The sequence below is a fragment of the Hippocampus comes genome, unplaced genomic scaffold (assembly GCF_001891065.2).
Source record: "Hippocampus comes isolate QL1 unplaced genomic scaffold, H_comes_QL1_v1.1 scaffold57, whole genome shotgun sequence".
Taxonomy (NCBI): Eukaryota; Metazoa; Chordata; class Actinopteri; order Syngnathiformes; family Syngnathidae; genus Hippocampus; species Hippocampus comes.
Genome location: NW_017805039.1, coordinates 2,284,139 through 2,307,635, shown reverse-complemented (window position 1 = coordinate 2,307,635; position 23,497 = coordinate 2,284,139). Strand labels below are relative to the sequence as shown.

Here is a 23,497-nt window from a genome sequence, read left to right as displayed (position 1 = left end):
TCAAACGTGCAATCACTTCCTCACCGTAGGAACGTGCCATCAACCGGATTGGCAGTCGGCGCAAACCTCTGTGGAATAATCCAGATTCTTCGCTTCCATACTGCAGACGCATCATCCTCGAACTTTATTCGCAGTCCTGTGAAAGAAACAACGAATAATACGGAATTATTAGGGCTTCGCTTTTCACGGCGAATCATCAAACTCGGGCACCAGGACTCCGCTTTGGCAATTTAGCGTGGTCCATCTGTCGAGTCCACCTGGTGTCAAATTGGTAGCGATCGGATGAACTGCCTCGGAAAAGTTATTCTAGTTTAGCTCATACGAATCGCTGAAATTTGTCAACTCATCCCGGCGACATATCATGGTGGAACCACAAAAACTTCGCCGTTAAGCATTGTCCATCTGTCTCGTCCACCTATTGCAAATTTGTCGGTGATTATATTCATTCTCTAGCAGAGGTCTGTTCAAATACGACAGAAGCTGAGATACTAAAAGGTTTTTCTTTTATTTTGCTGCCATCCTCTGCCCACACGCCATGAAGAAAACTTATTAGGTTGGCAATTTAGCACAGACCAGCTGTCTAGTACCTGGTTTGAATTGGGATAAAAAAAAAATAATAATAAAATCCCAGAGAGAAGTCTGTGTGGATAATCACAGGAGCAGAGTTAATAGAGCTTCCTTTTTTTTATGGTGAATAATCAAATTTGTCAGCCATGTTCCGCCCACAAACCACCATGAAAAGTCAAAACGCTTGGCGATTTAGTGTGGTCCATCTGTCCACTACACCTGGTTCAAATTTGGTAGCGCTGGGATCATTTCCCCGAGTCTGCCTCGGTTCGGCGCGCTCTCTTCAAACCAAACTTTGCTGCCACGCTCCGCCCACGCGCCAGAGGGAAGAAACGAGTCGCTTGGCAATTAATCGCTTGGCAACACGGTCCATCCCGTCTCAGTCCTGATTCAAATTTGATCGCGATTGTTTTTAGAGAAGTCTGTTCAGGTTTCACGGGAGCAGATATGTTTAAGCTTCGTTTTTGTTTTGGTTTTTTTGTTGGTTTGTTTTTTAATGGTGAGTCATCAAAATTTGTCATCGGGTTTCACCCACATACCAAGATGACAACTCAAAAACTTGGCAATTAACAATAGTCCATCTGTTCACTACACTTTGCCAAACTCATTTTTGTTGCGGGCCACTTTGTAGTTCCGTCTTGCCTTGGAGGGCCATTATGACAGTGAAACCACAAAAACGTTTAATCGTCTTATCGCATTATTACTTGTAGACACACACAAAAAAAATAATGGATTACTGGTTGAGTAATCAGGCAACAGTAATAGTTTGTTCAATTATTGTTCAAATGAGTGTAAACTGGGTAAGAATATTTTTGCAAAATCTCAACGTTATTTATGACACATGACAATTTGAAATTTCGATACAGAGTTTCGCAAGGATTGTGCAAATTGACACATAATTTGCTTTCACGGGCCACATAAAATGATGTGGCGGGCCGGATTTGGCCCCCGGGCCTTGAGTTTAACACCTGTGTCATAAAACATGACCAATTCCCGCGGCGCTTGGTGAAATTGACCATGATGACATCATCACCTTTATGATTGTGAAAGTGGACATTCAAAAGCATCGTGTACCTTCACACCTGCAGGAATCATCCGCACGGCGCTGCCCAACATGGACCGCGAGGCCCGGCAGGAGTACGACGTGGTGATCCAGGCCAAGGACATGGGCGGTCACATGGGCGGCCTGTCGGGGACCACAGAGGTCAAAATCACACTCACCGACGTCAACGACAATCCACCCAAGTTCCCGCAGAGTGAGTGCAGGGTCAATATTGTACACAGAACAGCCCATAATGGCATTGTGAAAAAAAGTTTGCGTTAAAATATATTTTTTTAAAAAAGCACCAAGAAATCACATGTACATACTGCAAGTATTCTCAGCCTTTGCCACGAAGCTCAAAATTGAAATCATGTGTATCATGCTTTTACTAATCATCTTTGAGAAGTTCCTTAAGCTTAATCGGAGTCCACCTCTGGTAAACTGAGTTGATTGGACATGATTTGGAAAGGCACACAACTGTCTCGATGAGGTCCCACAGGTGCCAGTTCATGTCAGAGCATCAAGCAAACGTGAAGTGAAAGGAATCGTTTGTTGACTCCTGAGACAGGATTGTCTTCTTGAGGCACAAAGCTGGGCAAGATTAGGTGGCGTTTTGTTGGCGTAATGGGGGTTGTACAAAGTATGAATGTCATACTGTCTCGATGAGGTCCCACAGGTGCCAGTTCATGCCAGAGCATCAAGCAAACGTGAAGTGAAAGGAATTGTTTGCTGACTTCTGAGACAGGATTGTCTTCTTGAGGCACAAAGCTGGGCAAGATTAGGTGCCGTTTTGTTGGCGTAACGGGGTTGTACAAAGTATGAATGTCAGGGGTGCTAGTAATTGTGGCACCGCTGATTTGAATAAATTAAAATCATTATTTCTTAACCCTTTCGGGGACAGCGGTTACTACAGAGGCGGCTTATCATGGTATCAGGTTACAGGGTGCATGAGAGGGTTAATATGGGATACCCCCCCCCACCCAGTGAATAAATTGCACTTCAATTTTCCCCTTTTTTTTGGTTCTATATTATTTCAGAAAAAAATGAATTCATTATAAGCTAAATAATGCCAATAATTATGGAGGTATAGTGTTTGTCTGTTGAAATCTTTGAGTCCCTTCAAGGATCCATCGTGAAGACGCATGGAACCAAATTAGCTTCCATCGGCGATAAAGTGCAACACAGAGAGCAGCCGTTAAAAGGCGCAACAACAGTTAGTTCACGCTTAGATCACGACTCTGAGCATCTGTAAAGGACGAGCAGAAGGAGCACCTGCGAGGAGAATGTTCCAGATGGCGCCAATGAGGATGCTGATTACATATTTAGCACTTTGAGAGAGGCAGTGGAGCTAAAAGATTTAAGCCCCCCCCCCTCCCAAATCAAAACAAAGCCATTTTGGTGGCCTTTTTAAATTATAATAATTATTATTATTATTGTTAAAAATATCATCCGCTTTGCAGTTTCTCAAAGACTTCCTGTCACTGTCATCATCCCCCTTTTCAGCCAGCATCATGGAACAAGTATTGCGATGTGACTCCGATACAATTCAGTTATACTGGAGGATTTTTTTTTTTTTTTTTTTTTAAAGACTTGATCTGTCACATCGCTGTTGGCACCTATCAATTACTCGACAGACTCCTTTTGTGAGATTACTGAGCTGCCACCGGAGCAGCCTCGCTCGCCGCCCTGGAAAATGAAACGAAACGAGCTGCAATCCAGTCATACAAAAGACATCCTGACTTGAAAAGATGATTTCTGTGCCCGGGAAATAGTCGAGAAGTTAGCACCTCATCATGCTAACAATATCACTCGTATGTGAGCGTTGATCGTATGAATAGAACGCTACGGACACAAAGGGGGAAGAAATGGATGTTTTGTCGGTGGGAGAGGTAAACGTGAGAGAAATAGGGCAAAGGAGGGAGGAGAGGGAAGGACACACGCCAAGATGGGGAAGTGGAATGAGGGCGGCAGAGAGGCAATAAGAAGAAGAATGAGCAAGCATTGGCCCCGCAGTAGAGGTTGGAGCTGTAAGCTCATTGGCATGAGACAAAAAGCATCCATCTTGTCACCTGCCCATTGATTCAACACTACCTTGTTGCTATCTATCCTACTTCCACTCTCACTATACCGTTCTATCCAAAAACCCGACTCTTTCCCAATCCAACGTCCTAAATTAACTCTTTCATGCACCCTGTCACCTGGTAACATGATGAGCTGTTCACTGTAGTAACCGCTGTCCCTGAAAGGGTTAAGCAAACTGTTTCTGCCCAGCCATCGATCAAGCTACTCATCTATCAATTACCCTAAGATTTACACTGAAAAAAAAGGTCCTTAGGATTTCCTTAATTCCAATATGGACATTGGTTGCACATCATATTCTTGTGCTTTCCTCAAAAATAAACACATGATAGGTTTAATCATGTGAAGCTGAAAATCAAGTACAACCGTTTCGCTACACATCAACCAATCTAGTTATCGTTGACTAGTGAACTACTTTTCGACATCTACCTGTCAATCATCTCACGCATATCCATCTACCGTGTACCCATTAACTAATCTACCCATCTATAGATCAACCCATCTATCAAACTACCCATCTAGTACATTTCTATGCAACTATCTTCCACCTCGTCATCTCCCTATCAACCATCTACATCCATCTCCAACCCATCCAACATATGCCCAACTGTTAAACTAGCAACTCAGCTGATCAGATCTCCACCTCCCTGTCCTCCACCAACGGCCCCTGAAGTTTTACAAGTCTGAATCCAACAAAAAAAACTGTCACGCAGGCAATTTCTTTTTTTCCTTTTTCTAAAAAGACTGCAAGTGGCACAGGGTGGCCATTTATCCCGTGCTTACTCCATGCTCCTTGCACGTGTTTTCATTTTTACCCGTTTGGCCGAGGGTCTCATTCAATAAACTGCGGTCCCGTCGGCCCTTTGTGTCACCCCGCAGGCGTGTATTCCATGTCCGTGTCGGAGGACAAAGTAGAGGGTGAGGAGGTGGGCCGTCTCAAGGCCAAGGACCCCGACATGGGTGACAACGGGCTGGTCAACTACCGGCTGACAGATGGAGACGGGCTGGGGATGTTTGTGCTCAGCACCGACTCTGAGACCAGGGAGGCCATCATCAAGCTAAAAAAGGTAAGGATGACAAATTCATTTAAAAAAAAAAAAAAAAGGTTTTCTACTGCTGCCTGTTTAGACAGCAAACTACTGTAGTTGGTCTCCCATACTGGTTACTTCCAAGTAGTGAAAGCGATAAGCCAAATATTTAAAAGAGAATGTCAAAAAAAAAGCAATATATTAAGGGTAAGAAATACAGTGCTGGATGGGTGGCTCGATGGGTAGATCAATGATCCAATGAAGGTGTTGACAGAATGTAAGGAAAAAAAAAACATTTGTAAGAGCTTTGGAGGTCACAATCTTCTCAACACATGGACATGAGGTCTGTAGCTCTACTTCCTGTCCAGATAGAACACAAAGCCAGCCAGCCAGCTCACTTTTATTCATTCTGTGGGAAAATCTCTCTCTTGCCTGACTCGATCGATACAAATCTTCTTTTGTCTCGATGAAGCGGCTCAGCAGCACTCCGAGACTTTGGTGGGTTCAGCTTCTTTTTTTTTCCCTCCCCACTGCTTTCAGGAAATGAGAGCATGAATTAAAAAAAATAAAAATAAAATAAAAAACAAAACCGTTGGAGTGGCCCAAGGCGATGTGGTTAACCTCAAGTTCAAGTGTCATCCAAAAGCAGTGCAGAGTGCGGTGGAGGCGGGCAGCTGTGCGACCAATCTAAATGCGACTGGAGCTCAAGTCTTGACCACATCCAATGCAGAGAAGACACATGAGTGATGACTTGTTGGCCCTTGGAAAAAAAAAATTTAAAAAGATGAAGGTACTGGACGTTCTCGTGTGGTCACACCGGGGAGGAGTCCCACTTTTCAGCCTTTTGTCCTGCTTGGAGCTCAGATTTTCCACTTCAAAATAGGGAACTAGGGAAAAAAACCAGCACATTCAACGCATCAGTCAGAATGGGCCATGCTAAAAAAACCAACAACTTGATGCATTTTACAAAGAGAAGACTGAGAGCAAGACAGCGGAGTATAATGCAGCGGCCAACAGAACGAGGTGTCTCCTGTATTTGCTTCTCTGAGGAGACGAGTTTTATTCTCGAGAAGACTGTGTATATCAGGTATGATGCTTCAAATTGCAAAACTGCAAACACTGAGGAAATTTAAAGTGAGACTGTGGAATGCCGTTACAGCGACATTCAGAACTAGGCACAAAAAAAAAACAGAAGTGTCTCCTCCTTATCCTTTATTTACCCAAGTCATTAAATTCTTTGAGACTGAAACTGCATAAATGCTGCATTGAAAACATCAGTCAGAATAAGACATATGCTTTAAAAAAAAGACGTGTTATCCAAGAGGAGACGAATGTTGAGAAATGGAGAGGGAACAACAAAAACCAAGGCCCAACAACAGTCTGCTGCATACATTTCTTTCAGTTGACACGTTATTCAGGAGAATACGGGCCTGCTGCGACAAAATGGAGACTGTGAGGTCCAATGCTTCAAATTGGGAAGCAAAGTTTGGTGGTTGCAACTTCTTATCGAGTTTAAGAAAAAATGCGAACCAATCACTGATCCGATCAAATGATGGACCCATCTATTTAATTTATTGAATCAACTTGTCTAGTTATTGGACAGTTGACCACTGCCATTCGCCGAGGATTGGGACTGGCTGGGCAACAAATAGTCAAAATTAGTGTATAATTGACAGCCATTGAAATACACTGGGAAACAATAAAAACAATTAAACCCTAAAAATTCTCCCCAAAATGATGAAAAACACGATTTAGGGGAACGGACGCTCCGCTCTCTCAAATATATATTTAAGACTGTATATGGTGAGAAACGTTGGATTACTAACAACGGCAACACAGAACGTCCCTGAAGTAATGAAATTGTGTTTGCTGTGGTCTTATTTTGCAGCTCTGATTAATGAAGTGATTGATTGATCAGCAAATTATAAATTCCTTTATTAGTTATTTTTACAGCCGATCACGAATTTTGCTTGAAATTAGCCAAAAGACTGCCTCATGTTGTGTGTGGCCATCAGAAGAAAATAGTTTGGAAACTGGAAAAATATGATCCATTTAGCCACATTATGTGTGTGTGTTTGTGTGTGTGTGTGTGTGTGTGTGTGTGTGTGTGTGTGTGTGTGTGTGTGTTGAATGACATCAGAGAACAATCACCCCAAAAATCCTCATTCCGACTCCCTGCTACTCTTGTAATAACAGCATCAGAGCCCAAGGCTGATTTGAAGTGTGTGTGTGTGTGTGTGTGTGTGTGTGTGTGTGTGTGTGTGTGTGTGTGTGTGTGTTTATGCATGTTTATATGCGTGTGTGCATGTGTGTGTGTGTGTGAGTGAGAGAGGCTCACGTCATGAGACCCACTTGGACTCGATCTGATTACAGTGTCCTGATTCTGATGTGCCGCATCGTGATTATTGAGTCCTGATGCCTCTCGGGGGAAATCATCACCTGTTGGCCACTAGAGGCGCGCACGCACGCACACACACACACACACACACACACACACACACACACACACACACACACACACACACACCTGAGCACTTTGAAATCAGCGTCGGGAGAAGCCTTCACTTATCTTCATTCTCCCTCTCACACATTAACGCACACCGGCATGAGCTTTAATCAACTATTCTCTTTCAACTGTGTCCTGACGAAAGCACTTTGTGGAATATTAAGAAGCCGTGTGTGTGTGTGTGTGTGTGTGTGTGTGTGTGTGTGTGTGTGTGTGTCACTGTGAATATTGTCATGAATGAAAGTGAGCGAGCAATCCAGAGAGTGTGACCAAAGCGATGGAGAATGAAAGAAGTGGAACACGTCGGTGACGTGAGTTTCCTGCTGACGCGTTTTAAGTTCTGTCGGGCATTGTGACGTTTAAAAGGTGTGTGGGGGGGGGGGGGGGTCTGAATTATTGTCACAGACTTTACCCAAAGACTGTTTGACAGTTTGTGGTAACACGGCTATCTGGAAGATTTTTTCCGCTCCGATTTGTGCGTGCAAACTTGAGATGCGAGCGTTGCATGCTGGCATGACTCAACTCACTTCACGTCAACCAACATTACACATACAGTAATTCTGTCAACAACTATTTTTAAAAAGAGGCTTCAAGCTGTTTCTTGACATTCCCAGATGAAATGTGTTGCCCGACTAAACAAAACAAACCAATCACATAGCCTTTTCGTCCACTAGCTTACTGCTAACACATCATGGGAAACACCATAGAAAGGCTATTGACTAGCATCTATGTGTTCTTATTCGATAAGCAACAGATTTTAGATCACACACGGTGGCGCAACACATCTAGATAGATAATATAACAGAAATTACAGGAATATATTCTTCATCCTGTGTGGAGAATTATTAATATTACTGCTGGGAAATTGTTTTATCTGTGTCTCTCATTAAATCCGTATGTCTGGTTTGGATAATGGATGGAGGGATGGATTTTATTGCCCCCAGGTGACTAAGGCGCGCACACCAGAAAGAGCAGCCTAATGACCATTGAATTAAAGAAAAATTATGACAGAAATAGTTTTTTAAAAAACGTTTGTTTCTGGGACTAAGCTGAAACGGATTCATGGGATTTCCATTCGTTTCAATGGCGAAAGACGATTTGAAAATCAAGTGTTTTAAGTTTTGTTATATTTAGCATTACCAAATTCGCATATTCACTTCCTCGACACCAATTACGGGTTTTTTTTTTATGAACTGGCGAGGAATTACATGGAAAATAAAAGTGGAGGACTACGGTATCACTCTGGATTTTTTTTCAACATTTTTATAGAGAACAACCGTGTCTCAAACGTTTAAAATCTCCGTGTTGTTAACCTTTTACGAGTCAACAAGTTCACTTGAGTTTGACGCATCTGCGTCGGGGACGACAGGCAGCTCGTCGAGACGGAACAGATGTTTTGCGCCACTCCGTATTGCCACTAATTAAATCTGTGATCACTTAACTGCTGTCATCACGCCGCTCGTAAAAATACCCAGTTAATGCACCGAGCCACATTTGGCTACGGGAGCTCGACGAGCCGCGTCTGACGATTAGCTGAAAGGTGAGCTGGTCGACGACTTTAAACATGATGGCTGTGCTCAGAATCTATCCAGTATCCTGTCCTCACTAAATGCCACAATGTATCTTGAAAAGTAGTCATCACTAAAAAAAAATTTAAATAAAAATATGTGTAAAAGTCAACACATCCCAACGCATTCTGAGTCGTACCAGGGGCGTGGCCGAGTGATGACATCAAAAGCTCATCTGCTTGTGAAGATTGGAGCATTTGAGTTTTGCCCTGCAGTAGCTCCTTGCGAGCGTTTTCATTTTGTATTTCCGTTCATCCCGGCAAGTGTGGCTCTCCTTGCCCACATGCAAGGGCATTATAGTGCCTTCATTCATGACATCATTTTTTTCTATTCGCTTCAATCAAGCCGTGGCCTAGCCGAAGAGCATTCATACCTAAAATTTTCACTTGGAATTACACAAGAGTAGCACAGTGTAAAAAAAAAAAAACAAATAGAACTCACCATTATGCTTTTTTTTTTTTTTTTTTAATCGGAGACAATGAGACCCCAAGTGTCACCGTCCAGTTTACTGCTTAGATTTCATTGCAGAAAATCCCGCTTGACATAGATAGGATGTTAAAAATCGTGGCAGGGTGTTCAAGGCTCTTTCCCGGCATCCGGATTGCATGATTAGGGAAAAGGGAATGAGTAAATGATTCGGAACGCACCCCGTGTCTTGCCGAGCATTTTAATCCATGCTAACACCTGCTAAATCATTTCTGTGTGCGTGTGGAGCTCATACGTGTATAGTTGGTCTGGCTGAGCTCTCGCCGGACTTATAGCTCTGCCTCCTCCCGTTGAGATTCCATTAAACGATGCTGCGGACTGCCGATGAGCAGATCAAGCTCCCACCCGGGACTCTTGCCACGTTCGCGCTCCCGCAGCTGCTGGAAAAACAGTGTCGGGGGAGGAGAAAGCGTGTTATTATCTAGCTTTCTCGGGAGAAGGATTGATGCGGCGAAGAGTGTGTTATTTACGGTCATTACGGAGACAACAGAGATGTGGATAAGCCCGAAACTGGTACGCTTGGCAGAGCGCAAGAGCATATTATGGTTTTTGTACAATGGCTGACAAGGCATAACTTGAAACTTTCCTTGGAGGAGGTTTCAACCGGTGGTTCTCAAACTTGGAGTTCGCAAAGCCGTAGCTTTAAGTCGTAAATTATTCTTGTAGTATTACATATCTACATATAAAGACCTGCACACCGATAAAACAAACCTGATAACAAACCTAGGCGAGTTAAGCACTTTAATTTGATCATGACATATCGTCCCATAAAACTGCCAAAGGTTTGATTTTCTTTAGAAAAAAATGCATACTTTTTGGGGGGAGAATATAGTCCCATTTTCAAAGTGTAATGGTTTTAGTTTCATCACATTACATCTTGTTTTCTCTAAAAAGTTTAGAAAAAAAAAGGTCATGTCTACCGTTCTCTCGAAATTGGGCAATTTGTTAATTTCTCCTCTTCCCAAGCACAGTTCACTATCCGCGTGATTGGCGATTGCGTGTCAGTGGTTTCCCACTAACATAGAGAAATTGAATTACAGCTCTGCTCCAATATCAGCCAATTGAATCTGTGGCTGACGGCAGGCATTTTAACACTGGACTCGAACGCTGCTTTAGGACCTAATCAACAGTGTTCTCGAAATAATGGGGGTGTTATTCGAACACATCTTTTGGGGTTCCCCAGTTTTACTTGTCAATCACCGCAGGACTGCAGCAGCTGCCAGCCGCATCCATGCAGCAACAGCTCCCCCTAGCAGCAGATGAGAACACCGCACCAACTGGTGCTTAGTTATGATGTGAAATCATTGTGGCAAATGTGAAGTGAGGATGTCTTTTTTTATGTGTGTGTGCATGTGTGTCTTCTTCAGCGTGTGGATTTTGAGACCAAGAGGTCGTACACGCTTAAGGTGGAGGGCTACAACGTGCACGTCGACCCGCAGTACCTGGCCTGGGGGCCGTACAAGGACGAGGCCACGATAAAGGTAAGGGTGCGGGAGGATGTTCGAGATCACAGATGTCAAACACTGGCCCTCAAGGGCCGCGATCAGACACGTTTTAGATGTCTTCCTCTTCCAACACACCTGATTCAAATGATCAAGCTCATCAGAAAGCTTTGCAGAAGCCTGATAACGATCCTGATCATTTGTAATCAGATTTGTTGGGGGGGGCATCTAAAACAGACTGAACAGGGGCTCTCGAGGACTGCACTTGGTCAGCCCAACCGTAATGGTAGATTGTGTGTTGTATGTTGTCAAGGTGTCTAATAGGATGGTGCCATTTTTTTAATGTCGTCCCACACAGAAAATTTAGTCAGGCCCCTCAAGATTGTGACATGGACACGTTTCTTATCTTTCTGACTCGAAGCGCTACCGCAACAGATTTGAAAAGAAACAAAGATGGGCTTTAACTTTTTAACACGTGGTTGCAAATCTTTGTCTTTTTGCAGATTTCAGTGGAGGATGCAGACGAGCCACCCGTATTTGTGGCACCCTCGTATACGTTTGAAGTGGAGGAAAACGCCCCCGCCGGTACTCAGGTGGGACGAGTCCACGCCAAGGACACGGACATCGACAACAACCCAGTCAGGTATGACAACATCGAGATTTCATTGCTATTTGAATCGAGGCCGTATGGGACCTCAAGTTTGTGAACACATGTATGCAGGTACATGATTCCACGGTACACGGACGTGGAGCAGTTCTTCAGCGTCAACTCGGAGGATGGCATGATCACCACCACCAGACCGCTGGATCGAGAGACTCAGGCTTGGCACAATATTTCTGTGTCGGCCACTGAGATAGGTGAGGCATTGTGGGGGTGCTGCGCTCCTTCAGTGTGGAGCACAGAATAGAAAACAGAGCGGGGGACAGAACTCGACTTTTGGGAATGTGTTTGATCTGACACTTCCCTGGGATGGGTAACGATGTGAGCAGACTCTGAAATTTAAGTCGACGGGTGCAGTTCGAAATGGACGTTTGCGCCATTGTGGAAGTGAGTGTTTTTATAAGGAACTGCAAGAGGAGCTCCACTTGGGGATGATGCAAAATTGGCCACTGTAAAGTGGGCCCTTGGGAGACCACTTTCCACCCTCGACCGTGCATCCGTCCGTGTGTGACAATGCAATAACTTCAAATAAAAATGGCCAAAGCAAAAAAAGAAAAAAAAAAATCCTAGTTGACCCGCGGGGCCTCTTGCGTTTCGGCCCAACAACACTCCCTCCTGCCAACCCCCGCAAAAAAACCCAGCGAGTCACGAGCGGCCCCACCCTGGCATTCTGCGGCCGGCAGCTCTGGCTCTCCAAGTGCCGTGCGGTTTCCCCGCGGCGCTGTCGACGCCAGACGGCCAGATGGAAACGGGCTCGCGGCCCGCAGAGTCAGGCTACACTAACCACTAACGGGGCTCTGGGAAGCTAAGTAGAAGCCTGCTAATGACGGGGTGCTGGAAAAAATCAAATAAGAGGGTCCAGTCGCGAGAGAAACTGAGCTGCAGTTTCCGTTCCTAAAAAAACAAATGTGCTTAAAAACTACCGATGGGAGGCTTGATGGGACCCGATTCCTATTTATGTCACACAGTATGGCGGGGTAAAAGGAGGAATACGTGTTTTTTTTAAGGAAGGAAGAAAGGAAGATAAAAAAAAAACTATATGAAAGGAAATTAGAAAAGAAGAAAAGCGGGAAGGATGGCAAGAAAAAAAATGTAGCGCAGCTGGAAGGAAGGAATCACGAAAGAAAAGAAAGGAGGGCTGAAGAATCACAAGGAAAGAAGGAAGGAGACAAGAATGTATGAACGTAAGGAATGATGTCACAAGGATATATAGTACAAAGGGAGGGAGGAAAGCAGGAATAATGAAGAATAGAAGAGGGGAAGGAATGCACGAATGTAGGAAAGGAAGGAAGAAAAATAGGGAGCGAGGAAAGATGGAAGGAGGGAGGCAGGAGGGAAGGATGGAACAGGGAAGAGACGAAATGATGGAGTGAGGAAGGAAGGAGGGGGAAAGGACGGATGAAAACAGAAGGGAGCCAAGTTGTTTGAAAGGAAAGAAGGAAGAGAGGACTAATGGATTGAAGTTAAGGGGGAAAGATGAAATAACGCAAAAAAAGATGGAAGAACGGAAGAAAGGAAGGAAGGAAGAAAGGAAGGAAGGACAGAAGGAAGGAAGTAGTTTGTCGACCTATCACATCCCCTTTTTTTTGGTTGTTGTGAAGGATTACGCAACCTCTGCGAATGTTTGTGTGAGACGCGTGGGAGGCAGCACTCATGGAAGCCTTGTAAATGTGGGATGCCGGAAACAAACCCTCCGGCTTGATTGACAGGCAGCGTGGCCGGACGGAATGTACTCCTGCGTTAGCTTGCAAGCTGACATTGTTTGTGTATGTGCGTCTGCGTAGGAGGCCACCACCAGGACACCAAAGTGCGCGTGAACATCAAAGTGAAAGACAGGAACGACAACGCTCCAGAGTTTGCCACCAACAATGAAGTCCTCATGTGTGAAAATGTTGCACCGGGAAAGGTAAGGGATGGAGATTATTATGGAAATGACTTTTGGAACCCAAATTGTCATTTGTAAACCTGAAAGGGTTAAAAAAAAATGTGTGTGTGTGTGTGTGTGTGTGTGTGTGTGTGTGTGTGTGTGTGTGTCTTCCCAGATGATAGAAACGGTCAGCGCAGTGGACAAAGATGAGATGGCCCATCGTCAACACTTCACCTTCAGCCTGGCACCAGAGGTGGCCCACAACCACAACTTCTCCCTTAAAGACAACAGAGGTGAGCCTGCTTTCTTGCATGAATGGCCTCCATCACTTCATACACACACACACACACACACACACACACACACACACACACACACACACACCCGCGCGCACACACACGGCCAGGGTTCCTAAGGGGGGGGCCGCATTAATCGCATTGTGGTCTCGCTCCATCTGTCCGTACGTCTTCGGAGGGGGCGGCGTGATTGAATTAAGCTACGAGAGAAGCTTCAAGTAGCAGCCACAGCGTAGAAGTCGTGGACACCGAGATGGAATCCAGCGTGTAGATAATGAAATAGAAGCAAAGGAACGAGACAGACGTGTCGGCGGTTGGTTTCGCGCTGAGCAACAGATGACGCTTCCATCTGAGCAAATGACTCGTTGCTCTTTTGGATTCGGGCTGCTCATTGAGTGTCTTTTTCGAGTGTCTCCTCCACTTTGTTTCCCAAAAGGAGTATTTTGGCATTTGCGATTTGGAAAGCGGATTTGAAACCTCAATGGAAAACTCTTAATGTAAACACGTATCCTGATTTGAAATCCTAATCGGAAACCCGCATGCTGGTTTAAAACCTTCACTTGGTGATCATTTAACCTTGAATTCTGAAATGTTATTTAAAAGCCTAACCCTGCCTGGCTTAAGAACTTGAAACCCTAGAGTTGAATCTTAACCCTTTCGAGCACCCTGTAACCTAATAACATGATAAGCTGTCCACTGTAGTAACCGCTGTCCCTGAAAGGGTTCAATTTAAACTCTAATACTGTTTGAAATTTCGATTTGGCATCCAAAACCCTTGCTTGGAACTGTAACCCTGATTTGAAACCCTAATTTGAATCAAAAGAACAAACCCTAATTTGAAACCCCAACCCTGGCTCGAAACACTCATGTGAATCTCAAACCCGAATTTAAACGCGAAAACCTATTCCTGGTTTGAAACGCTGATTTAAAACCTTCATTCTGGCTTCGAATCCAAATTGGCCACTTATACCCTCGCTTAGAACATGAACCAGGCTTTGAAGCCTATTTTGAAACCTTAACTTGACTATCCCTGTCTTGACTATCCCCGTCTTGAAAACGCCAATCCAAAATCCAAATTTGAGATACTACACCAGTCTTGAGACCTTAATTTTGAAACCACAACACTGGTTCGAAACCTTTACCTTTGTTAGAGTCCAGATTAGGAACCCTAATTTGAAACCCTAAACCTTTAAAACCCTACTTTCAAGCCCTAGCCCTGGCTTCAAACCCCAATTAGAAAGCACAACCCTTGTTTGAAACCATAAACCTGACCAAAACCCAAATATGAAACTCAGTAAATCCCACCCCGTATTTGCACACAATTCCCAAATTGAGATGTTGGCATGTGCATTGACCATCCGGCATTTGTCTTCCCTCCCCACAGACAGCACGGCCAGCATTTACGTGCTGCGTCAGGGTTTCAGCCGCCTGACGCAGGATGTCTACTTCCTGCCGGTGGAGATCAACGACAACGGCGTTCCGGCCATGAGCAGCACCAGCACGCTGACCGTACGCGTTTGCTCCTGCGACAGCAAGGACACCATCTTGTCCTGCAACGTGGAGCCCTACGTGCTGCCCGCCGGCCTCAGCACGGGCGCGCTCATTGCCATCCTGGCCTGCATCGTCATCCTGCTGGGTAAGGCGGAAAATAACGGGTGAAGTTTTGACACTTCTTTAATCCTTTTATGCACTCTGTAACCCGATAATACGATAAGCCGTCCACTGTAGTAACCGCTTTAGATGTCAGGTTAGTTCCTAGACTTCGGACCACAATTAAATGTGCGCATATGACCAAACAAAATTAAATTGTCTCCAAAATTGAACTGTCAGAAATTTGGTTACTGCGATTGGCTGGCAACCGGTTCAGGGTGTCCCCCGCCAACTGCCCGAAGACAGCTGGGATAGGCTCCAGCATGCCCCGAGACCCTCGTGAAGATAATGCGGATCAGAAAATGGATGAACAGAGATTTGGTTCCAAGTTTGTTAAACGACAAGTTTGATTGTGTGCCCCCGCGCGCAGTCATCGTGGTGCTATTTGTGGCACTGCGGCGTCAAAAGAAAGAGCCTCTGATCGTCTTTGAGGAGGAGGACATCCGAGAGAACATCATCACCTACGACGACGAGGGCGGTGGCGAGGAGGACACGGAGGCCTTCGATATCGCCACGCTTCAGGTAAGCCGGTCTTCAAAGTCTCGTTTGAATCCGTAAAACTTTGTCGAGCAGCCGAACTCTTGCTCGGAAACCCTGACATCGCGTCCCTTTTCAGAATCCAGACGGCGCCAACGGCTTCCACCCGAGGAAGGACATGAAACCGGAGCTCCAGTTTCCCCTGCGTCCCGGCGGCCACCCGGCAGCCAACAGCGTGGACGTGGACGACTTCATCAAGACGCGCGTGGCCGAGGCTGACAGTGACCCCACCGCGCCGCCCTACGACTCCATCCAGATCTACGGCTACGAGGGCCGCGGCTCACTGGCCGGTTCGCTCAGCTCTCTAGAATCGGTGACCACCGAGTCCGACCTGGATTATGACTATCTGCACAGCTGGGGTCCGCGCTTCAAGAAGCTGGCCGATTTGTACGGCACCAAAGACTGCTCCGTTCACGACGGCGATGACGACGATGACTGTTAACGTTGGGACCCCCCCTCTCCTTCCCCCAAAATAATAACACATTTCCGATGATTCCACAAAGATTTTGTCTCCAACGCCTTCCCAACTTTCTCCCATTTCCTCCCAAGTAACAGATGCCGAGAGCTCCTGACTTCACTTCTCACGGACCGGAGCAGAATCGGGCGGGAAAAATGTATCGCGTCACCCGTGTGTTTGGACTTTAATTAGTGCAAAAAAAAAAAAAAGGAAAAAAAAAAGAAAAAAAACTGTCTAGCTGAAATTAGAGGTCGTGTACACTTTTGTGGACTGGATTCACAAACATCTTTGAGGTTTTACTCTACTGACGGGGTCCTAAAGACCACTGTCCCAGCTGGACCGCCGGTCCCGCCGTTTGTTGTTGCTGTGCGATACTGCTAAGGACTCTGGGTTGTTGATACTGTCTTGGCAGTACGGTGGCCTTAAAATAAATCAACAACAACTCCGGAGGCCAACACACACAATACGAGTCCGACGACGTAAGACGCTTTCAGTAGCTACAAAAACCAGGACTGAGGCTCTGAGGTGAAAAAACAAACAAACAAAAAACAAGATGGACCAGATTGGACGTCAAAACTGTGGATGCCGATTATTTTTTTTTTTGATCCTTCGCTCCTGTTTCCTATCACTCACTTCCGCCTAGGGTTGCAAAGAGATGACATATTTCCAGTGAATTTTGGGTAAATTTCCATGGGAAGATAACTGAGGAATTTTGAAAAATATTCCCAAAAATATATATTTTTTGCTTTTTCCATTAATTAGGAATCAAGCATGAGCTTTGTGTGAAAAGAAACAGCTGCTTGGGCCCTAATACATCTATTTTTTTGCATTTATGTAAAACAAAAACATGAATGAGAGGGCATTGGGTGTCAAAATAATGTTTTAAATGATACACAGATATACAACTAAAAATGGCATTGGCTTTTGACACGGTGTTCCTCATTCACTCCAGGAACCGCATCATCATTTCTCACTTTCGACAACCTATCGTGACACTTTTGTTGTTTGTACCATACATATACATACTCTGTTAAAGTGTAAGGTACTTAAATTTGGCCCATTTCCATCGTGTTGGCACTTCTCTCTCTCATTGACAAGCCAAGATTCACTTCCTTATCGTTTCTTCTACTCAAAAGTGATTCTGAGCACGAATCCAAAGTGATGTAACAGTGTCATCGACTGGCAGCTGTTTCTCAATAACCTTATCCTTGCCTACCAGTTCAAAAATATCCTTGATAAATAGTTTACCAGTAGCGGTAAACAGTTGGATTCCGGTTGACGAATATAAACATGGCAGAGAATGAGGTAAGAGTTAACCTTTTCATTTAGTCAATTCCTGGTTTTGAGTCATTTCTTGACAAAATTCCCGTTCATCTCCATGGAAAGTTTCCAACTGTGAAAATGCCCACAATTTTGCAACCCTACTTCTGCCACTGATGATGATGATGATCAATCATAAATGAGTAAAAACCTGTGAGATCTTCAATATCGCCTTAACAGACACTCGCAGTGCATTCTATCGATCCGTTGTTGTGCTTTTGTTCATTTTTCAAGTCAACAGCGCAAGCTAGCTAGCCTCCATGTTTGCAGAGAATGTGCAAAACGAGTGGTGGGTTACACTCGTTAAAAACAGAACAGGATGTGACGTGTTTTCGGAAAGGCTGGGCGACATCTGTTGCATCAACATGTGTTGCAATCATTTCCGAAAAACATTTGCCCACCCTCTACCACCACCCCGCCATTCCCAGAAGCCAGGACGTCATTTTTTTAAGTGGTTAAACCTCATTTTTTTTATTATATTATTATTATTATTATTATTATCAGTTTTTTTATCAGTATTATCATTATTATTATTATTATTTTGACTGTTGTATGATTTGGCAACGCATTTTTAGCTCTTTATCTGATTTTCCGCCAAAGGGTTAAGCCTTGGTTTGTTTAGCTTTTTTTTTGCCTTTTTGTTTTTTGGGCTTTGTTTTCCGTCATTTGGCGTTTCATCGTGGTTCCTCCGCACTCGAGAGGAATACGGCGAAGCGACCTGTTAGTCGCTCCAGAGAAAACGCCTGGTTTTTATTCTTCTGTCAAGTTTTATGGTACCAATTTGTACAATTTTAAAAGTTCTTATTTTTTAGTATACATGCAGAATATTCCAGTATTACAACAAAAAAAAACATGTTACAATTAAAAAAAAAAGAAAAAAAAACAAAATGAGTCAGCATCACACTTATATTTTCTGAACATTGTACTGTTGATTTACTATGTGCTTCAATCTACGAAGCGAAAAAAAAAACAAACTTTGAAATAAATGCTCTTTTTACGAAATGAGAATGACAAGTGATTTTGCCTTTTAAATAAATACGACATTACACAAGGATGTTGGGGTTGTGAACCGGGGGAAATTACACAACTATGTTACATGACTGGAGGATCGGAGGCCTGCCCATTTACCGATATTTTGTAGAGTGAACCAATTAAAAAAAGATCACCCGATGTAGCAGCTCGAAGGAAGCCTCTTCTATTATCGTTCATATGATTACACTTTGTGTGTCGGATGCAGGGTGGGAGTGATCCCAGGCCCACTGAAGCCTGATTACTTTTTAAATCAAGACGTGGCACTTGAGTAAACAGGGATGTTTGTGTGTGTGTGTGTGTGTGTGTGTGTGTGTGTGTGTGCGTGTGCGTGTGTGTGTGTGTGCGTGTGTCGGATGGATGTCCTTGGGTGGTCCGACGGAGACTTAATTAAGCATCTGCGGTCTACGGTGTGTCAGCTTGCGGTTGTGCGGTAGGCCGCTCATTTTCGTTTGTGTTTCAACTTTCCCCGACGTCCTTGAACACAACACGCAGAAAACTGATGTGCAAAATGATGATGCCATTGAGTTTATCAGTCAAATGTGGAGTAATTTAAAAGTAATATACCAAACTCAGCCAACCACACTTTCTCTATCCATCCATTCCTCTATCCATCAGACATCCATCGTTCAATGGAGCACCACCCTCATCCATCCGCCTGTCCAGCATCCAGACATTTTTTATCCATCAATCCATTCATCATCCATCCTTCCATAAATTCATTACAACCACACCATCATGCCATCCATCCACCCATTCATTCATCATCCTTCCATCATCCATCCTTGCATCCATCAACCATCCATCCGACCATCTATTCATTCCTCATTTGTCACTAAATACATGTCACAAATTTTATCCATGATCCATCCATTTATCACCAATGTCATCCATCCATCGAGCCATTCATCATCCATCTATCACTGCATCACCAACCTTAATCATCCACCTGTCCGTCATCCAGTCATTTGAATATCAATAATCCCACCCTTCAGTTTTGCGTCTTGGTGGCAAAGTATGACTTTTTGTGGTTAACTACTACCTTCTGAAATACAAAGATTGCATTTTTTAAACCAAAAAACCTGTTTGTGCGTCGCATCTAAAATCAAACCAATCATCTTAAAAGCAAACTATCGCCTCTAAAATATAAAGCATAATATGGCTTTTTGTGAATTCAAATTTTGGCATCTTCTGTTTCTCAGCCAATTACCGTTTTTTTGACAATATTCAGCCTTTTTGATGAAACTGATAAGATGTTTGTCTTTAGTGTGTTAAATTCCTATTTGCAGTGAGTAAACAGTTACGCGCGGTGGAACACAAAATAAAAACGTGACAAACTGCTTCGGGGTGCACAAGGACACACAGCAAGCGTGTGAAGAAGCAAAACAGTGAGCACGTCCGACACCCATCGTAAACCATGGCGAGGTTAGCAAGAGGCCATTTTTACACCAGACAGATGACACAAAATGCAATGTGTGTGCGCGCAGGCGTCGTTTGTGTGTGTGTGTGTGTGTGTGTGTGTGTGTGTGTGTGTGTATACAAGTGTGTTCGCAGATTGTAGAGAGTAGGGCAGTGGCGGCCTGCATGCAAGTGAAGGTTATGTAAAAGCAATCAGAGGCCTGTTTAATCTTTCAGAAAGAAAGAGTGCTCATTTGCATAATCATCATCTCCCTTTCAGCAGCAGTGCAAGCGACTGAAGTCGAAGCATGTACGTGTGTGTGTGTATGTGTGTGTGTGTGTGTGTGTGTGTGTGTGTGTGTGTGTGTGTGTGTGTGTGTGTGTGTGTGCGCGCGGAATCCTCCTCATCCTCCCCTTCCCTTCATTCGTCCTCGGAATCATCACCCGGCCACGTTGAAAATGCAAGGTTAAAGTCCTGGGAGGAAGCTCCTCAAGTATGGAGATGACACTGCGGCTAACGGTGTCTCAGTTTGCAAGCGTGTTCCGCGCAAGACGACAAGCAGTGACAGCCAAATCTGTGTCGAGACTTTGAAGAATGAAAGAAGAAGAGGCCATAACAAATGTGTTTAACCGGGATGCAATTAAACGCTGGGCCTCCTCTGAGGGTGGCCGCTGTCCCTTCGATGAAAGAGGCAAGAAGACGACCACAAAAGAACCCAGCACAGTGTCGGAAGCAAAATGCATGTGGAACAAATTTCAATGGCAAAATATTGCAATTGCATGGTCGACTTGAATTTTTGCTGGACAAATATGTCATTTTTGTGACAAGATGTAGTGTTTTGAAGGACTGAACGTCGGCATTTTTGTGCCAAGGTACAACTTTTGGGAGCAAAAATAAATAAATAAAAGGCCATTATCATCATAATTTTTTGTGTCCAAATATAATAGATCCCCACATTTTTTTTGGTGGGGCCAAAATGGATTGTTTAAGGCAAAACAGGCTTTTTGTGTAGAAATTCAAAAGGGAATTCAAGCGAAAAATGTACCATACGATAATATGTTCTATACAGCCCCGTCAGTCGAAATGCAGCTAATCGCTGCTTTCCGATTTTATTTCTTTCTTTATTTATTTGATCCATCTCAGGGGGCGGCCATTTTGTCACTTGCTGTCCACTCAAAATGACATCACAGTTGCTCAGGGCTCGGTACCGGGTTCAATTCCAGCTCCGGCCTCCCTGTGTGGAGTTTGCATGTTCTCCCCGGGCCTGCGTGGGTTTTCTCCGGGTACTCCGGTTTCCTCCCACATTCCAAAAACATGCATGGCAGGCCGATTGAACACTCTAAAGTGTCCCTTGGTGTGAGTGTGAGCGTGGATGGTTGTTTGTCTCTGTGTGCCCTGCGATTGGCTGGCAACCGGTTCAGGGTGTCCCCCGCCTACTGCCCGAAGACAGCTGGGACAGGCTCCAGCACCACCCCGCGACCCTTGTGAGGATAAAGCGGATTGGAAAATGTATGAATGAAAGGACTGTGTACTGCATTTTGTGTCTTACAGGCAACATAGAGCACTTTTGTGCCAAACTGCAACAATCTGTGCTTCTGCTTAAGTCAGTGCAAAACAAGCTCATCGTTGCAAAACGTGGAGCCGCGCTTTTGAAGAGCACATCATTTCCAATGTGTGGCGATGCGACACGGCGGATTCAGAGGGGAACGTGGGTATGATCTGGATCCCCCCAACCCCCACTTCCATTTAGCATCAACTCAACCCGTTCGCACTTAATGCATTTTTAATGAACTGATCTTTCATTGCAAATCTACAGCTAATTTGCCCTAATATCAATCCTCGTTGGCACAGCGATGCGTGTACGTTTTTGCCTTTGTCTGTGCACGCTTGTGTGTGTGCGTGTGTGTGTGTGCGCGTGCGTGCGCATCAGTTGTTTCACAGATGGCTCGGACACGCCGTGCGGTCGTGAGCGCGCAAAAAAGAACCACACGCCGATTTGCGGCCAAGCTAGTGATGATGCAAATGGAGACCTCGTCATTCCAGGACGCTGATGTCAGCTTCAAGCCAAAGAAAAAGTGTGACGTGGTAGCCTTGGATGTGCGGCTGAGGCCTGGCGGAAGGTTGCGGCGAACACGACGCGGCCGGTTAACTAGCATGTGGATCTCTCTGAGGGGCTTGAAACCTTAACAATAGTCTGCAATCGTAGCAAGCTTGAAATACAATCTTTGAAACCCTACACCTAGTTTTAAGCGCTACTCGAAAACCCTTGTTTAAAACCCTTCTTTGAAATGTTAATCCTAATTTAAAACACAAACTCCAGTTAAAAACCTTATTTTGAAACCCTCAACTGGGTTTATGACCATATTTTGAAAGCCTAACCCTCGTTTCAAACCCCACTTAGAAACCCTAACTCTAGTTTGACACCCTATTGTGAAACCCAAACCTCAGTTTAAAACCCTACTTTCAAACCTTAAACCTTGTTAAAAACCCGCTTATGACACCTTAACGCAAGTTTAAAACCCTACTTTAAACCCAAACCTACTCTGAAAAATTACGATGAAACCCTGGCCCTGGGTTAAAACTCGAATTTCAAACCCTAACCCTACTTAGAAACCATACTTTACACCTTAACCCTACTCTAAAATCCTAGTTTGAAACCCCGATCCTAGATTAAATCCCGACTTTAAAACCCTAACCCTAGTTTAAAAACCCTATTTTGAAACCCAAACCTTACTTTAAAACCCTACCTTGAAACCTTAACCATCGTTTAAAACCCTCTTTTGACACTCTAACCCTGCTTTAAAACCCTACTTTGAAACTCATCCTTAGTTTAAAACCCCCCTTTGAAATCCCAACCCTACCCTGAGATCCTTACCTGACTTTGAAACCATACTTTAAACCTTAACCCTACTCTGAAACCCGACTTTAAAACCCTAATTCCAGTGTAAACCCCCGTGTAAAAACCTAACATTACTTGAAACTTCCACTTTGAAACCGTAACTCTGGCATGAAACCCTCATTTAAAACCCTATGCCAGACTAGAAACCCCCATTTTGAAAGTGATTTTCCTCCCAGTTGGTGGCGACAAAGACACTTTGCTCCTGTTTTCACCTTACGTAAATCAACACAATTCCCACTCAAGGAGCAAACGCTAACTGTCATTGATGCATTGTTCCCTCTCGTCTTCATTTAGAAAGGCGACGGACTCGAGAGCTTCGAGTCTCCGGCTTTGGTTTTGATGTGGCGGGTTGCAGCCACATGCTTAATTGAAGCTGGAGGCGCCCGCTGAGCTAAGTCAAAACGTCGCAAATTGATTTGTCAGGAGTGCACGTGAAAACCCGCTCGGAATACCACCGGATCCATTTTAAAACTAAGTTCACCTCAAGGTAGAACACAGTTGGGAGAAGGCAGAAATTCTCAGTCTGAAAATAAATTTAAATATCAAGGTTATCGAATAAACAATGTTTCCTTTACCTCAACGTTGCAAACTGTGAGATGTGCAACTTGATTTTCATTCTTACAGATTCACTGACAATATTATTTTTCTATTTGTGACCTGAACC

The 23,497-nt window shown here is 44.3% G+C and overlaps 1 protein-coding gene and 1 long non-coding RNA gene across 3 annotated transcripts in view; one reads left to right on the top strand and one right to left on the bottom strand.

Moving 5' to 3' along the window:
- The window catches only part of LOC109512535 (uncharacterized), a 131,010-nt gene extending 129,296 nt beyond the window's left edge, over positions 1-1,714 (bottom strand). Inside the window, exons 1-2 of the long non-coding RNA XR_002167552.1 lie at positions 1,642-1,714; positions 25-136 (exon numbers count right to left, since the gene is read on the bottom strand). This is a non-coding gene — a long non-coding RNA (uncharacterized LOC109512535). The remainder of the gene's footprint in view (positions 1-24; positions 137-1,641) is intronic.
- The window catches only part of cdh11 (cadherin 11, type 2, OB-cadherin (osteoblast)), a 74,462-nt gene extending 55,952 nt beyond the window's left edge, over positions 1-18,510 (top strand). For both annotated transcript variants that reach the window (XM_019864355.1, XM_019864354.1), the window contains 10 exons: positions 1,656-1,823; positions 4,568-4,755; positions 10,644-10,757; positions 11,222-11,361; positions 11,440-11,576; positions 13,164-13,285; positions 13,422-13,539; positions 14,927-15,178; positions 15,563-15,714; positions 15,809-18,510. In XM_019864355.1, the coding sequence (XP_019719914.1) occupies positions 1,656-1,823; positions 4,568-4,755; positions 10,644-10,757; positions 11,222-11,361; positions 11,440-11,576; positions 13,164-13,285; positions 13,422-13,539; positions 14,927-15,178; positions 15,563-15,714; positions 15,809-16,171 (1,754 nt within the window). In that variant the 3' untranslated portion in view covers positions 16,172-18,510. The remainder of the gene's footprint in view (positions 1-1,655; positions 1,824-4,567; positions 4,756-10,643; positions 10,758-11,221; positions 11,362-11,439; positions 11,577-13,163; positions 13,286-13,421; positions 13,540-14,926; positions 15,179-15,562; positions 15,715-15,808) is intronic.
- Positions 18,511-23,497: the final 4,987 nt, after the last annotated feature.